This window comes from Chiloscyllium punctatum, chromosome 2 (assembly GCF_047496795.1).
Source record: "Chiloscyllium punctatum isolate Juve2018m chromosome 2, sChiPun1.3, whole genome shotgun sequence".
In the NCBI taxonomy this organism is placed as follows: Eukaryota; Metazoa; Chordata; class Chondrichthyes; order Orectolobiformes; family Hemiscylliidae; genus Chiloscyllium; species Chiloscyllium punctatum.
In genome coordinates, this window is record NC_092740.1 from 71159271 (window position 1) to 71175674 (window position 16404).

General features: G+C 39.0%; 1 protein-coding gene across 3 annotated transcripts in view; it reads right to left on the minus strand.

Annotated features, from left to right (window-relative positions):
* Nucleotides 1–16404, minus strand: part of epb41l4a (erythrocyte membrane protein band 4.1 like 4A) — a 338117-nt gene that overhangs the window by 87456 nt on the left and 234257 nt on the right. For all 3 annotated transcript variants that reach the window (XM_072583689.1, XM_072583685.1, XM_072583687.1), the window contains one exon: nt 587–678. In XM_072583689.1, the coding sequence (XP_072439790.1) occupies nt 587–678 (92 nt within the window). The remainder of the gene's footprint in view (nt 1–586; nt 679–16404) is intronic.

The following is a 16404-nucleotide window of genomic DNA, read 5'->3' on the forward strand; positions in this document are numbered from 1 at the left end:
TTTTGCAGCCCGCACATATGCAATTACACCCTATCAATGGGAATACAATGACAGCGACCAGATATTACACTCAGGATCATGTTAAATAGTGCTCCTACTGCACTTCACAAATGGCGTGATATCCTCAGAGAGCTTGTATTTTTATTGAACCAAGATGCACCAAACAATATACTGAGCCCTTTTGCAAGATGTAATCTCCTATTTACCAGTGAATTAAATGATGCAGGAAAGGCAAATAGAGCAGTATTACACTTCCCATATGCCCCTCATTATACATGTAGATGACTTAGTTAAAATATAAGTGGTGAAACTGCATGTCTAATTGTAGACTTTGCACACAACTGATTACCATAAACTGTATTTTGCTTCTGGAAACTATATAAACCTTGTACTATCAAATTGAGTCCTTTCTTAAATTTACACTACAGGTATTGCTTTTAAATTTATCTTAACCTAGATTATAATTTAGGTGCAAATGAACATCTACTAGAGTATCATCACTAATAGCTTCTTGTCACAGTAAAGCTTCTTTTAGTGTTCTGTTTGTTGTTCAGAATTAGTGGTAATGGAATATAATGATACATACCTGAAAAATGTATGATGTTCCACACAACATCGCCATAGATGCTTACAGGCTGCTTTATTGGGTACCTCAAAGAAGTATGATGTTTCAGTACACTACAAAAACAAAGCAAATCATAAGGTGAAAACTACTTCATCTTTCTGGTGTTTCATAATTATCATACAAATCCAGAAATGAGAAGAAACACATCTCTATAAAATAAACAAAATGTTCAAACAGAAATGAAGGAAAATACTAGATGTTTTCTATTTGATTAATTGGCTAAGCTGGCTATGGAGAGGGAGAGGGGTGGCCAGGCTCTGGAATAGGCTGAGTAAAGCTGGAGGGAAACTTATTAATAGTGGAAGAGGGAGATCATAGAGAAGTGGGTACAGTGTGGTCTTTATTCCCAGAGGAAAAGAGATTCTGCACATTCAGCCAAACTTAATGGCAGGATCAATTTTTTTTTAATATATTTCCTACCTGATAGTGATAAAGGTAAAAACAATGACTGCAGATGCTGGAAACCAGATTCTGGATTAGTGGTGCTGGAAGAGCACAGCAGTTCAGGCAACATCCGAGGAGCGGTAAAATCAACGTTTCGAGCAAAGGCCCTTCATCAGGAATAAAGGCAGTGAGCCTGAAGTGTGGAGAGAAAAGCTTACCTGGCCTGGTGCTGGGGGGAGAGGTGGGGCAGGATGGTATTGTGAAGAGGTTTTGGAGGAATGTGAGGGATAAAGCAGAACACTGTGATCTGAGTCAGACATTGGAAATGAAAGTTGGATGACACAGTGGAAATAAGTTTGTTGGGTCTGGAAAAACATTCCTCTTGTTCACAAACAGTGAAATCTGTCATGGATTCAGAGTCTCTCACCGGTTTTTAGACACCTGGGAATCCTAGTCTCCCTAAGTTGTAAATAAAAATTCAGTAAAAATGGCAACATACAGCTACTTTGGTGACTTCCTGAGTGTTTATTAGTCACCCATCCTGACTTGAGAGAAAGTGAGGACTGCAGATGCTGAAGAGTCAGAGTCAAAAAGTGTGGCACTGGAAAAGCACAGCAGATCAGACAGCATCCAAGAAATAGGACAGTGGACGTTTCAAGCATAAGCCCCACATTCCTGATGAAGGGCTTGTGCCAGAAATGTCAACTCTTCAGCTCCTCTGATGCTGCCCGACCTGCTGCGCTTGCCCAGCATCACACTTTTCGGCCCATCCTGACATGTCTGCATTCAACCCAAAATTGGTTGGGGTTGGGTTTAAAAATTGCAAGATGTTACTGTCTCACCAGCTCTAACCTGCTCATTCATGGGTGTTTAAATATCCCCAATCTGTGAGGTGAAATAGATGCTCCCAAGATTGGACAAATGTTGGGAATGTTTACTTAGAATGAAATTGGACCTGAACAGTTCAGTTAAACTTGCTACCTTTTTATTTCTTTACTACAATAAAATGCAGCTGATTATGAACTCTGGACAAGCATAGAACAAAAACAAACTCACGGCTTCAATGCATTTAAGGAAAAAAAACTTAAATGTTTAGAATACTTAAAATTCCAACACTCTAACCTTGAGCCAGAAAATTGAATTTTCAAGATAGCAAAGTGAAGTATTATTTTACATCACAGCATGATAGATGAGTGCTGTCGCACTTTGCTGATATCAAATAAAAGAGAATTCTGTACAATCAAGGATTTGCTATAGTGGCTTGTCTGAAAACAAAGCTGCTTCTGGGTAATCATTTACAGCTCAGTGAAAACTGTGACAGTTCACTGTTCTGGATTGAAAGATACATCCAAGAACTAAAACTAGCTTTTACCAAGGTCACTCACTCTGACATTCCATGTGTTAAATTAAGTTTATCAGGCATCCAGGGATACAAATGGTATGCATTCATAATTTTTTCAAATATAATCTTTCCTTGTGATTCGGTAAAATTAACATACTCTTTTTCTTCAGATGATAAAGAATCTGCTGTGTATACAATTATATTTGTCTTGCAATTTTTCCTCCTCAATTTTATTCTGTGAAATTATTGCACTTAATTTTATCAAGTGATCTGTAATGTGTACGTGTGGTTCTTATGAATTAAGCAAACAATGACCATATTCTCAAACTAGTATTTGATATTTAAACATTATAGCTTCTTGTCTTTTGGGTTCAGTGAATGCTTTGAATAATAAAGATTTACTGAAATCATAACTCAAACTTGATAGTGTGGCAATGCCTGTAGCATTTTCAAGTCGATTACTGTCAGAACACTGATTAATCATATATATACAATGGCTTCATGGGAACTAAGTCTTAATCTGACTTGTGACATTTTATGAACTTTATCAGAACATTAATTAAAGTTCCTATTTCTGTCTTATCATCCTAATCAATTGGTTGTCATGAAAATCCAAAGTCAAAGAACAATAAAGAGAATTAATGACCCAGGGCATGCACAGATTCTAAACCATAAATCAACACTTTTTGGTTAACAGGAGAAACTGTTTTCATTTTAAACTTTTCTCATTCTTAATAGAGGTGTTTTTTAAACTATTTAACATTACTTTTATTGAGCGAAGTCTTATGAATTAATAGTGAATAAATATTTTTTCAATCAATAGATTTAATTCTAAGAATTAAAGAGAACTTATGTAGTACAGCTATACCATATATATCCTTAGCTGGCATAATAATTAAAAGCATTTTCAGAATCCTGGGAATATAATAATGTTGGAAAGTAGACAACGTTTGCAATACTTATGTGGAAGACAAGGACTCACATCTTTATACTCTGAAACCGCTGAATCATTTTTTTAAAATCATGGAATATTGGTGTCACTGACAAGGCCATCATTTATTGCTCATCCCTAATTTCCCTAGAGAAAATTGTGGGAAATCACCTCTTGAATTTCCACAGTCCATACAGTGTAGGTAAGCCCACAGTGTTGTTAGGAAAAGAAATTTACTCAAAATGTCCTGAGTACCTTTCTTGTCCATTTACCAATCTGCTTCCAGATTCCTTACCCTAATAGCCTAAGTGTATGCTTCAAATACACTTCTGTAACTCAATAATTTGTATCTACTCCACTCAAACTGGACAGCCAACATTTCCATACATCTTCCTATCTAGCCGCAGCTTGCTTAACTTATTCAGTCTTTTGGGCAGTCACATTCAAGGAGCGTTTTGAAAGATTGATTCAGTCATAATGAATAAGAGAGAATTAAATGAGATATGGTAACATCTGTAGAAATAAAATCTCCAGTCTGGCAAATATCCTAAATGTCAACCATTAATATTTTGGTGCAGGCAACTACTAACGTTATTGTAGTGATTATAATGAGGTCAGCCAGGTGGACCTCACAGAATATGAGATCCCTGATTGGGACTGTTAATCTGGTCCAATCAGGGAGCCCTGGCTGACATGAAACTAGGAGAGTCAGACATCCTGTTCACTCTGAGAGCTAGCTCTGTGGAAGCTGAATCAGTGTCAAGGACTCTCCACTTGTAAATAAAGGGTGACTTGGTGATGGGTTACTGGCCTCTGTGGAGTTATTTCTGTTATAATTCTCAAAGAATGAAGAGAGAGAATGGTTTGGTCTGATTTTGATCAAATCATATTGATAATATGAAATAAGAACAACTTTGTGATGTGCTTTCAGAGCAATGTCAATGATTTTGTGCACTATAATTTCTGTACATCATGTGACTTAATTAAAAACTTGTGTAATTCCACATGTTCATGTCATAAGGAAGAACACTACAAATAAATGGCTCTAATTGCAATTGCAGCCCTATCTGAGGGAAGATATATGGCTTTCATTAGTTATGATAAGCAATGTAGTACAACTATTCTGATCTTCCCACTTCTTTCAATCTGCTAATGTGAGACCTAACAATTCTTAGGAGCATGTTCAAATCCTAGGCCAAAAGTTGGGGAATATTTTGCAAAACCTCTTTTCTCTTAAACTGTTCCTTACAACATACCTCTTTTAATAACCTGTCCTAATATGTGTTGCATGGCCTGTTGTCAAAATTTATCTTGATAATTACTCCTATGAAGTATCATTAGATGCTTTATCACATTAAAGATGTTATAATAATGCAAATAGTTATTATTGTTGTCATGAGTTAATTCAGTTATTCAATATTGCAGGCAGTAAGGCTTAATTTTTCCACAGACAGAGGCTCTCTGTCTTTGAGAAAATGGTACTGGAAGCCCACATCATGTCCTGCCCCTTAACACAGCCTTCACCATTAACATGAAGTAGGCACAGGAATGAAAGTGGCTTGTGTTTTGCACATTTGTTGTTCATGGAGGCAACTGCACAAGTTGAAGCATCACTGTCCTCACACAGATCAGAGTTTTTTTTTAGTGGAGTCTCAAAAACATGATTTCTTTAGAATTGCAAGGAAGTGGTCTGAACATATTGGAGTTCTTTGGAAAATTGGTTATCCCTTTAGAGAGGTATGATACCCTTTGGATATGATCTTCTAGGAGAAAGTGAGGACTGCAGATGCTGGAGATCAGAGCTGAAAATGTGTTGCTGGAAAGGTGCAGCAGGTCAGGCAGCATCCAATGAGCAGGAGAATCGACGTTTTCAGGATTCCTGAAGAAGGGCTCATGCCCGAAATGTCGATTCTCCTGTTCCTTGAATGCTACCTGACCTGCTGCGCTTTTCCAGCAACACATTTTCAACCCTTTGGATATGAGCCAAGGACAGCTTTGGGAGAAGTTAGGTGCACTTTTGGAGAGGTCGAGTGACTTTACAGTCACTAAAAGTAGATTTTAATGTCTGTAAGATGTGCAGTAAATGGATTGGAACTATCAAGTTTATTGGAACTGTGAAAAGGAGCTTCCAAAGGGAGCTGCCAAAGGGAGCTATAAAGTTGCCCTGGCATTTAAGGCATTTTGCACCCTTTAAAAGTTTGAATACAAAAGTGTCTGCAGAGATTAAATAAAAATCGATACTTGCTATTCCACTCTGTTGACATAAGCCTAAAGTACTGCAAGACTAATTTCACAAGTTATCATGATCACAGCAGGACTCCTGTCAGTTCACAGTCTGATTGATAGCTCCAAGTGCTTTTAAAGTCTTTGAATGGGTACTATGAATGCAAGTACTTATTATTATCAAGGGTTACGGAGAGTTAAATGTTGTGATTAGGATTTTAATCAATGTGATTTTTTTCTAAAAGTGGGTTCATTAATAGACACTGAAGATCTTTATTTAATCTTTCCATGGATCCTGACATCTGCCCACGGTGGTATTTAGGTGAGTTGACATGGAAATTGTAAAGGCAGAGAGTGAGGAGTGCAATATGTTGGCCTGAATCAGCTTGGAAGCTATAAATAATGGAAGGAAGCCATAAGGTGTTATGGAGGATATGAGAGACCATGTAGGGTTAGGTGAAGTCTTAGGCTGAAGTGCAAAGTATGAGGGACATTGAGTGGGCTGGCATGAAGTATCATGAGTTGGTATGGTTGTGGCGTTGAGAGTGAGTATAGGGAAGTGAGGGAGTGTGAAGGGTAAAGGCAACCAAGCAGATATTTTGTTTTATTCCTTGTTTTTAAAGTGCCGCAGCACACAGGCCATTTCGACAGCCCACCTCTACATCGAGCAACCCTTGTGGCTGCCTCATGCTCCTTCCAAAGGCTGAAAGCATGATTCTCATAAACACCTCCCCATCCCTTTCTCCGTCACTATTTCATGTGTTGGGTTTTCGAAGCTGGGTATTGTTATAACTCTGTGGACCTGAGCAAGAATTCAGCCTAAGCTGCCAAGTTAAATGCAGCTGTTTTTCTATCATTTTGTCCAGGTGAAAATAAAGAATACATAAAATAAAAGTAGAAAATAGTGATCACACATAGCAAGTCAAATAAAGTATCAAAGGGAAAGGTAGCTGAATGTGTTTGGACAAAGATCTTCGTCAGTTAGTTTCATCTGAAACAGTACCCTGCTCAGATTCTTAGTGATCTGAATGTTTCTGAATTGACACAGCTTTGCTGATGGACATAGTATGGTTTCATCATTGAAAAACATTATCTGCATCAGCAAAGAACTGTTGAGTGGTGTGGAGATCTACTGGAATAGCAGCAGGCCAGCAATGTGGCCAATAGAAACCTGCACAACATAGCGAAGTGCTGCATTATGAAAGATTAGACTCAAACATACCTTGACCCAGGAAATTTACTTGCACACTACATATAGATCATAACACACATTTATCGGCATCAAACTGCTATAAAGAATCAGATAGCTAAGATGTGTCTGACAGAAACCTTTATAACTCAAACAGCAAATTGATGTGAAACAGACATGCGAGGATGTTAAATGCCAATTATGACATTAGATTAGATTTAGATTACATTCGCTACAGTGTGGAAACATGCCCTTTGGCCCAACAAATCCACACCGACCCTCCGAAGATTAACCCACCCAGACCCATTTCCATCTGACTAACGCAGCTAACACTATGGGCAACTTAGCATGGCCAATTCACCTAACCTGCACATCTTTGAACTGTGGGAGGAAACTGGAGCACCCAGAGGAAATCCACGCAGACACAGGGAGAATGTGCAAACTCCACACAGACAGTCACCCAAGGCTGGAATTGAACCTGGGACCCTGGTGCTCTGAGGCAGCAGTGCTAACCACTGAGCCACCGTGCCGCCTTTTTTCCTTTTTTATTGATAAATGCACGCATCCCCGCATGAGTCAGCATGTACTGTATTAGCTCTAGAATTACCACAGTTATCCAAGTAACGTTTGGAGCGATCAAACTGATTTAATGAGCCATTCGCAGTTTCACTGTACTGGCCGTGAGTACTTAGACAGGCATGGCTTAATCTTTGAGACAAGCATATGCTCCTGGCAGGATCAACATCATTATATGGATCAGCAGAGAACTGTTGAGTGGTGTGGAGATCTACTGGAATAACAGCAGGCCAGCAATAAGGCAATTAAGCGTGAAGGTTTTAATAAATCCACATCAATGATGTTATTGTTATTAAACAAAGCCAAAAACCTGTTATAAAATCCAAATAGCCAATTTACCAGATGATTATTTGATTCACTTACACTTGATGATATGCTCTAAGCAATTCTAAATAGAAATAAGATGTTTGAGAGTTTATCCCTCAGTAATGAATGCAATACTGAAAAATTTGGTAAGATTTTAACATTAAATCCCTTCTACAAGAAATGAAATTATAAATTAAGCAAATTGGTGGCTATGAAAGATTATTAAACTTTGGTTTGAGTTATTTCAAATCCTCTAAGCTTCCAACGTATGTGGTAGCAAATAAGGGATAATGAACCTAATTTACTTCTGCTAATCCAGAGCATATTGGTCACTATAAAGAAGGTACAGAGGAACATCGATTATCCAGAATTCAATTAACCGACCGAAATACTCTCCGCCCGTGTCCTTCGGTTAATCGAGGTTCCTCTGTATACAGTATTAGCTTGCCAGGCAGCAGGCTAAACATGTTAAACATTAATACAAAGCACAGAGGCAACATTCAAAGTCATTACCATGAATCAAGTGTATCTTGTACATTAATAACCTAACCACAACAAGTCAGGAATACCTGACTTCTGATGATTTTCTGAATGAATTCTCAATTTCTCTAACATGCTACTTTAATTTTACATTAGCTATGAGCCTTGGGTTGTGGCTTCAGTTAACATATTTCCTCAATTGCACGATTTAAAATCAAATAATCTCTCCAGTTGGAACTTGAAAGCAAAATTTTAAGAATGCTTAATTCGATTTATTTTTCCGTAATCCTCAATATGATTTTCAAGCCAATGAATTCTACGCAGACATCTTCCAGAGCTGAGTGGGAAGATAGGCCTAACAAGTATTGAACATAATGAACCTGAAACAAAAGCAAAATCCAGAGGATGCTGGAAATCTGAAAGAAACACAGACCATGCAGGAGAAACTTAGCAGGTCTGGCTGCATATGTGAAGAAAGAAAGTTAACCATTTGTCAATTGTCATTATAGAAAAAGAGTTCCAAATTTCCACCATACTTAGAGTGTAAACAGAAATTTTATTTCTGAAATGTCTGTCTTCAATTTTTATTTTAACTATGCTCCCAGCAATACATTCTCAAATTTACTGGAAATAATATTTGTTTACCATAAAGTATTGAAATTTTGGATATATTATCCCTGACCTTTTAGAATCTTGGGAATAAAACTGGGTTTTGTAATTTCTCCTCATAAAGCCCTTAAGAGTTCAGGTATCACTGACATGACAGGTACCTTGCAGTTGGAACCATCACCAGCCATGGGTATGCCCTGCTCAATCGGCAAGACAGATCCATCAGAAATGGGAACACAGTGCTAATCAAATGTGAGGAAGTTCAATGGGAATCCTGAACATCTATTCTCAACACAATGAAGTCTCATGGTATCAGGTCAACATAGGCAAGGAAACTGCCTGCTAATTATCACTTACTACACCCCCCCCCCCCCCACCCCAGCTGATGATTCAGTACTCCTCCAAATGGAATAACAATTGAAAAAAGCACTCAGGGTGGCAAGGGCATAGAATATACTCAGGGTCTGGGACTTCAATGTGTGACACCAAGCTGACTGGGTCCTAAAAGACATAGTTGATAAACTAGGTCTGCATCAGGTGATGAAGGAACTGACAAGAGGGAGGAAAAAAACTTACTAGACCTCATCCTCACCTATCTCCCTGCTGTGTATACAACTGTCGATTACAGTATTGGTGGGAGTGACCAATGCACAGACTTTGTTGCGACACAGGCCCAACCTTGTTTTTATTTATTCATGACAGTATCATTGGCTACACCAGAATTTATTGCCCATCCCTAACTGTCAGTTAACAGTCAACCACATTGCTGTGGGTCTGGAGTCACATGTAGGCCAGACCAGGTGAGGATGGCAGATTCCTTCATAAAAGGAATTAGTGACCCAGATGGGTTTTTCCAACATGATGACAATGGGTTTCATCATCATCATTAGACTGTTAATTCTGGATTTTTATTGAATTCAAAATTCCTCCATCTGCTGTAGTGAGAGTCAAACTTAGGTTCCCAAAACATTACCTGGATTTCTGGATTAACAATACAGTAATAGTACCACTGGGCCTCCCCGTTGAACTTGCAGCTCGAACAGCGTGCTCGGTGTTTTGGTGAATTAGTGGAATCTGAACCCCTTTCTAAAAATCTAAATTTGTTGTATTTAACATTTAATAGTTAAGATTTACCTGAAAGTTACACTTTAAATTCAGCGATTTAAAATGGAGATATGCCCAAACACTGTGGGATAGCTATAGTGAGTTAATTAAAGACATTAGTTCTGTATGGATTTTCTGTAAACGGAGTCAGCTAAGCACTTCAACTAAATAAATACAGCAGCTCAGTCGACCTAGTATTGAGTACAGCTTCAACAGAGTTTTGGGAGTTTGGTGAGTTGAGGGAGTGAGCTGAGAAGGGGAGTGAATTGTTCCTCTTTATTAAAAAAATGTTGATTTTTACTCTTATCCTCCACTATCCAGTTTATAGGTACAGGAGAAGGAACTGATTAGTGAGTGAGTGTGAGTAATTCTGCTTTCTAATCTTAAACTCCAGTTTATAGTAAATCATTCAACAGTAAGAGTTTAGGTATGGCAGGAAAAATTGGCCAAGCACAGAGTCCATCATATGGAATACACAGACACTTCACCTGACTCAGACAACCGTATCTGCAGCAAGAAAGAGAGGCTGCAGTCACTGTGGTGGATCAGTGAAGCAGAGAGCTACATGAATGGCACATTTATGGAGATGATAACAACTTAGGAACATGCAGGTGGAAGGGGAATAGGTAACCATTAAACAGTCCAAGAAAAGTGGACAGACCATGCAGGCATCCATTGAAAAGAATTTGCTCTCTAATTGATTTTCCATTCTGGATGCTGATGATGACAACGTAGAAGTGCAGCAAGAACCAAATCTACAGCATCACAGGTGGATCAGCTTCACAAAGAGGGAAGGAAGACAAGTGGGAGAGCAATAGTGATAGGGGGCTCAGTGGTTAGGGGAACAAGCATGCATTCCAACAGCCAATGACATGATTTACAAATGGTATAATGACTTCCTGGTGCTGAGGTCACGGATATCACAGAGCAGCTGCGGATTATATTTTTAACCGGAAATGTTGGGAGTATGACCTTGATGTTCATGCTTGAGCATTGAATCTGCTTCTGAAATGGAATGATCTCAAAAAGACAAAGTTTAAGGTTTGTACCTGAATACATGCAGCATTCACAACGAGACAGATGATCAAAAAATGCAAATTGAGATACATGGTTAAGATCCATTGCCATTATAGAAACATGGTTGCATGGTGTCCTAACAGTATCATCAGCTTCCCACAAATCATGCTGCGACTACTGGGGTAGCACTGTGTAACAGCACTTGGACAGGCAAAGGAAAATAAGCATTAGCAGGATGAAGAAATGGAATGTTTTTTTGAAAACAAAGTAACACTTCCATTTATAAATTTGGTTTGGAATGTCGATTTTTGCATTGTGTGTAATTGAATGCTGTGAAGGCAAGGAGGCAGTTATTACTAATTTCATATTCAAATGAGTCCTTTATAAAGAGCCCAGCCAGAAAAGGGCTGTCTCAAATACATCCTCTTTCATCCTCCTGTGTGCGCCCTCTAGGCGATGGCTTAGTGGTACTATTGCTCGGCTATTAATTTGGAAACCCAAGGAACTCAGGTTCAAATCCTGCCATCACAGATGGTGGAATTTGAATTCAATAAAAATCAGGGATTAAAAATCCAATGAGGACCATGTTGGCGAAAAATTGATCTGGTTCAATAATGCCTATTAGGGGAGGAAACCTCACATGGATGATCCCTGGGATGGTAGGCGTAACATATGATGAACGGTCGAAGATCCTTGGATTGTACTTAGAGTTTAGAAGATTGAGGGGAGGTCTAATAGAAACTTACAAGATCATTTATGGCTTAGAAAGGGTGGATGCTGGGAAATTGTTTCCATCAGGCGGGGATATCAGGACCCGTGGGTATAGCCTTAGAATTAGAGGGGGTCAATTTAGAACCGAAATGAGGAGACATTTCTTCAGCAAGAGAGTGGTAGTCCTGTGGAAGTCATTGCCATGGAGCGCTGTGGAGGCCAGAACGCTAAATGTCTTCAAGGCAGAGGTGATAAATTCTTAATCTTGCAAGGAATTAAGGGGAGAGTACGAGTATGTGGCATTGAAATGCCCATTAGCCCTTATTGAATGGCGGAGTGGATCCAATGAGCCGAATGGCCTTACTCCCACTCCTATTTCTTATGGTCTTAAGGTCTTACAGTTGCTACCTGGTCTGATCTACATAATCATTCCAGACCTTCATCAATATGGTTGATGCTTAACTCCTGTACTCAACACTGACCAATAAAAGAAAGCATACCAAACACCTTCTTCACTATCCTATCTACCTGCAACTCTACTTTCAAGGAGATATGAACCTGTACTCCAAGGTCCCTTTGTTCAGCAACACTTCCTAGCACTTTACCATTAAGTGTATAAGTCCTGCTAAGGTCTGTTTTCCCAAAATGTAGCATCTTGCATTTATCAAAATTAAACTCCATCTGCCACTCCTCAGCCCATTGGTCCATCTGATCAAGATCCCATTGTAATCTGAGGTAACCTTCTTCGCTGTCCACAACACCTCCAATTTTGGTGTCAAATACTGCAAGTTATTAGCCATCTCCTCAGTGGTCACTGTTGTAGAGATCTTGTTTGCTGTGATGACTGAAATGCAGTTTACATAAAGGAATCCCACAGAAATGAAAACATCTTAACTCTCGTCAGGATTCTTGGCACTGTCCTTAATGATTCATTGCTCATGTTCACACACCAGCTGGATGCTGAGGGAGTAAAATCCCTTTTGGTTCCAATATAGGAAGAGTTGACAAATAGCACTGTAAAGAATGTCTATGACATAGGGGAGACCTCTGACTCGAGTGAAACTGTGAACTCACTCCATCATCAGTTTCTCCCAGACAAAAACAGAGGCTTCCCTTATGCAATAACAGATGGCAAACAGTGAGAGATGCAGATATGCTCACTCCAGGCTTCAAGGAGTTAGATGTTGAAAGGTTTATCACCATGACCACTTTAAAAACTGCTAGTAATGCAGTCCTTGCCTTCCACAGGCATTGGTGCTGGGACTGCAACTGTTTACAATATACATTAATGACTTGGAGGAAGGAAGCAAATGTACCATTGTCAAATTGGCAGGTGGCACGGTGGCACAGTGGTTAGCACTGCTGCCTCATAGCACCAGAGACCTGGGTTCAATTCCTGCCTCAGGCGACTGACTGTGTGGAGTTTGCACATTCTCCCCGTGTCTGCGTGGGTTTCCTCCGGGTGCTCCGGTTTCCTCCCACAGTCCAAAGATGTGCAGGTCAGGTGAATTGGCCATGCTAAATTGCCCGTAGTGTGAGGTAAGGGGTAAATGTAGGGGTATGGGTGGGTTGCGCTTCGGCGGGGCGGTGTGGACTTGTTGGGCCGAAGGGCCTGTTTCCACACTGTAAGTAATCTAATCTATGTGGAAAATCAAGTTGCAAGAGAGATACAAACAATTAGGAAGAACAATGTTATTTTGTTACATTGAGAGAGATATTGATAGCTTAAGTAAGTGGGCAAATGGAGTATGATGTGGGAAAATATGAAGTTGTTCATTTTGGAAGAACGAAAGAACAATGTTGTTTATTAAATGGAGAAAATTGCAGAAAGCTACAACACAATGGGGCTTGGGAGTACTTGTGCACAAAACACAGAAAGCTAACACACAGGTGTAGCAGGTAATCAGGAAGGTTAATGGGAAGTTGGCCCTTATTTAAAGGGGGTTACTGTAACCGTACAAAGTGCTAATGAGACCTTATCTAGAGTACTATGAGCAGTTTTTGTTCCCTCATTTAAGGAAAGATATTAATTCTTTGGATGCAGCTCAGAGAAGTCTCACTGAGATGATCCCAGATATGGAGGTATTGCCTTATAAGCAAAGGCAAACAGGTTGGGAGTCAACTCACTGGAGTTCAGATTCAGAAGAATGAGAGATAATTTCATTGAAATAGGATTCTTAAGGGGCTTGACAGGGTAAATGCTGAGAGCAGGTTTCCACTCATGGGAGAATTTAGCATCCGAGGGAGTAGTCTCAGAAGAAAGAGACATCAGTTTAAGACTAAAATGAGGATTCATACTTTCAAAGAGTTGAGATTCTTTGGAAATTCTTGCTGCAGAGAGCTGATGGGACTCAATGTCCTTGTGCATATTTAATCTTGAAATAGATTCTTGATCAATAGCGGAATCAAGGGTTACAGGGAAAGTGGACATGAGGATAGTGGATTAACCATGAACCTATTGAATGGTGGAGCAGGGTGGAGAAGCCAAATAGATTACTCCTGTTCCTACTTCTAATGGTCTTATGGTCATCCATATCAAGATTAGTAAAGCGAGAAAGTAGGTTCTGAACTCTGGGGAGCTAAATTAGAATGCAGAAACTCCAAGATAATAATCTCTAGATTACTACCTGAGCTATGGGGAAACTGGCATAGGGTAAATAAAATTGAGGGGTTACATGCATGGTTAAACATTGGTGTGAGTAGAATGAGGTTCAGCTTGCGGGGTGCCATCACCAGTACTGGGACAGAAGACAGCTGTTCTGTTGTGACGAGCTTCACTTGAACAGTACTGGGACCAGTATCCTGGCAAATAAAATAATTAGGGTTTTGGAGAAGGCTGTAAACTAATTAGGTGTGGGGTTGGGAGAGGGGTAATGTAGGCTTACAAAGCAAGAGGATATGACGGAATTACAGTGCAACTATTTCAATAATGATACTCACAGTGGCACAGGAAAGGACAGCGCATGCAAACTTGGAAAAACAGCAGTGAAAAGGGTCAAAAGGGATAAAATGGTAAAATGGCAAGATTAATGGCTCTTTACTTAAATGTGTACAGCATTCAGACTAAATGGTTTAACAGCACAATTTGAGGTGAATGAATATTATCTGATAGCCACTACAGAGCTATAGTTACGAGGAGATCAAAGCTGGGAACTAAATATTCAGTGATACGGGACTTTTTGGAAGGACAAACGGAAGGAAAGGGTGGTGGGAGAATTTTGTTTCAACAAGGAGATAAAAAAGGTATTTAAAAATGACAGCATATTAATCATGGGTGAGTTTGGGAATCACGGGAAAATCAAATTGGCAGAGATAGCAACAAGGAAGAATTCATAGTGTGTATACAGAACAATTTCCTGAAATGAAATGTTGTGGATCCAACAAAAAAAATCAGAAAATTTTGTATCTGGTAATGTGTAAGGAGGCAAGTTTAATAAATGATCTCAGTAAAAAATCCCTTAGAAAATAGTGACCAGTAAAATTTAACAACCAGTTTGAGAGTTAGAAACTCAGATCAGAATTGCTGTGCTAAACCTCAATAGGGGTAATCGCAAAAAAAATGAGAGGGCAGAGTTAGCTGGGAGGAATGAACTGTAAAAGGAAAGTAGCAGAAAAGAAAAAAGTTAATGACTCACAATAAAGATATATTACAGTGAAGATGAAAGATCACCCAAATATGGGTTCAAATTAACTCAATTTTGCAGAAAATTTTCTTTCACACAAATAGTACTGTGTGTCTTCACTAATGCTGTTCTAAGTGGTGATAGAGATCATCACTATACATACTTTTCAATGCCAACCTATTTCTGAAGTTAAGGTAATGGATCTATCGCTAGCTGGTTCTGATTTTCAAACATTTTAAATGTTGGAACAGTTAACATGATCACAGTTTGAAGAAACAGTACCTATATTTAGTCTTTAGTAAAGGTATGGGCAAGAGGATTGCATATTATTGCACTTCTGTAAGAGCTTTCATGTTGCTATGACCTAGGCCAGATCTATGCATGGAATTGTTGGCATCTAATTCTATATCCTCAGCAATTTTAATGTTAACAATGTTACTCATAACAGATTAATATTTTCAATACTGTCATTGATCATCTTTCATTGGCTCAGAACAGTCTTGATGATCCTCCTGTTCTTAATAAAGCCAAAAAAGCTTTCCCCCTTACTATAACATTGTCTATTATCCTCTTTTCCAAAAACCTTTCAGCTGACTTAGTAAAAAAAAGGTAGAAAGATGAAAGCAAGGTGGTTCAAAAGTCACATTCAAAGGCAAATAAGGCATAAACAAAATGGAAACTATAGTGTATGCATAATCTACAAGAAACCTAAAACAAAGGGTTAATAAAGACTAAGGATGTTTCTGATATAATCGGCTGTAAGTCTGGAATCATGAAACGTTAATATTGCTGTTCTGAATAAGAGTTCTTCTTTATGTACCAAGTCATAGGACAGTTAAGAGATTAAGTTTATTTGCTGAAAGAGCAGCAAAATTTAATTTGCAAACCTCAACTAAAAATGTGGGCCTTGACCAAGGGCCACAACCCAATTCCATTGCAGGTATTTTAATTAGAAACCTTGGTGGGAGAGTTGACTGCAATCCGAAAGAATATGCAAAGTAAAACATAGCTGTCAATTCCTGACACCTAAACAATGCTGCTTTGTGTAGCTTGACTGCGTTAATCAATAATCGTGAACCACTGTTAACAAAACTCCTCCAAATGTTTCTAAGTATTTTAGTGGAAAATAAGCTTCAAAGACAGACAGTAGTACCCAACATCTGATTTTAGTGATGTTGGCCACAGCATTGGTGCTTCCCCCCCTGTGTGATTTATGCCTGCTCCTTCCTCCTGGCTGCAAAAAAATGGGGGGTTATGGAAATGGGGGGTTATGGAAATGGGGGG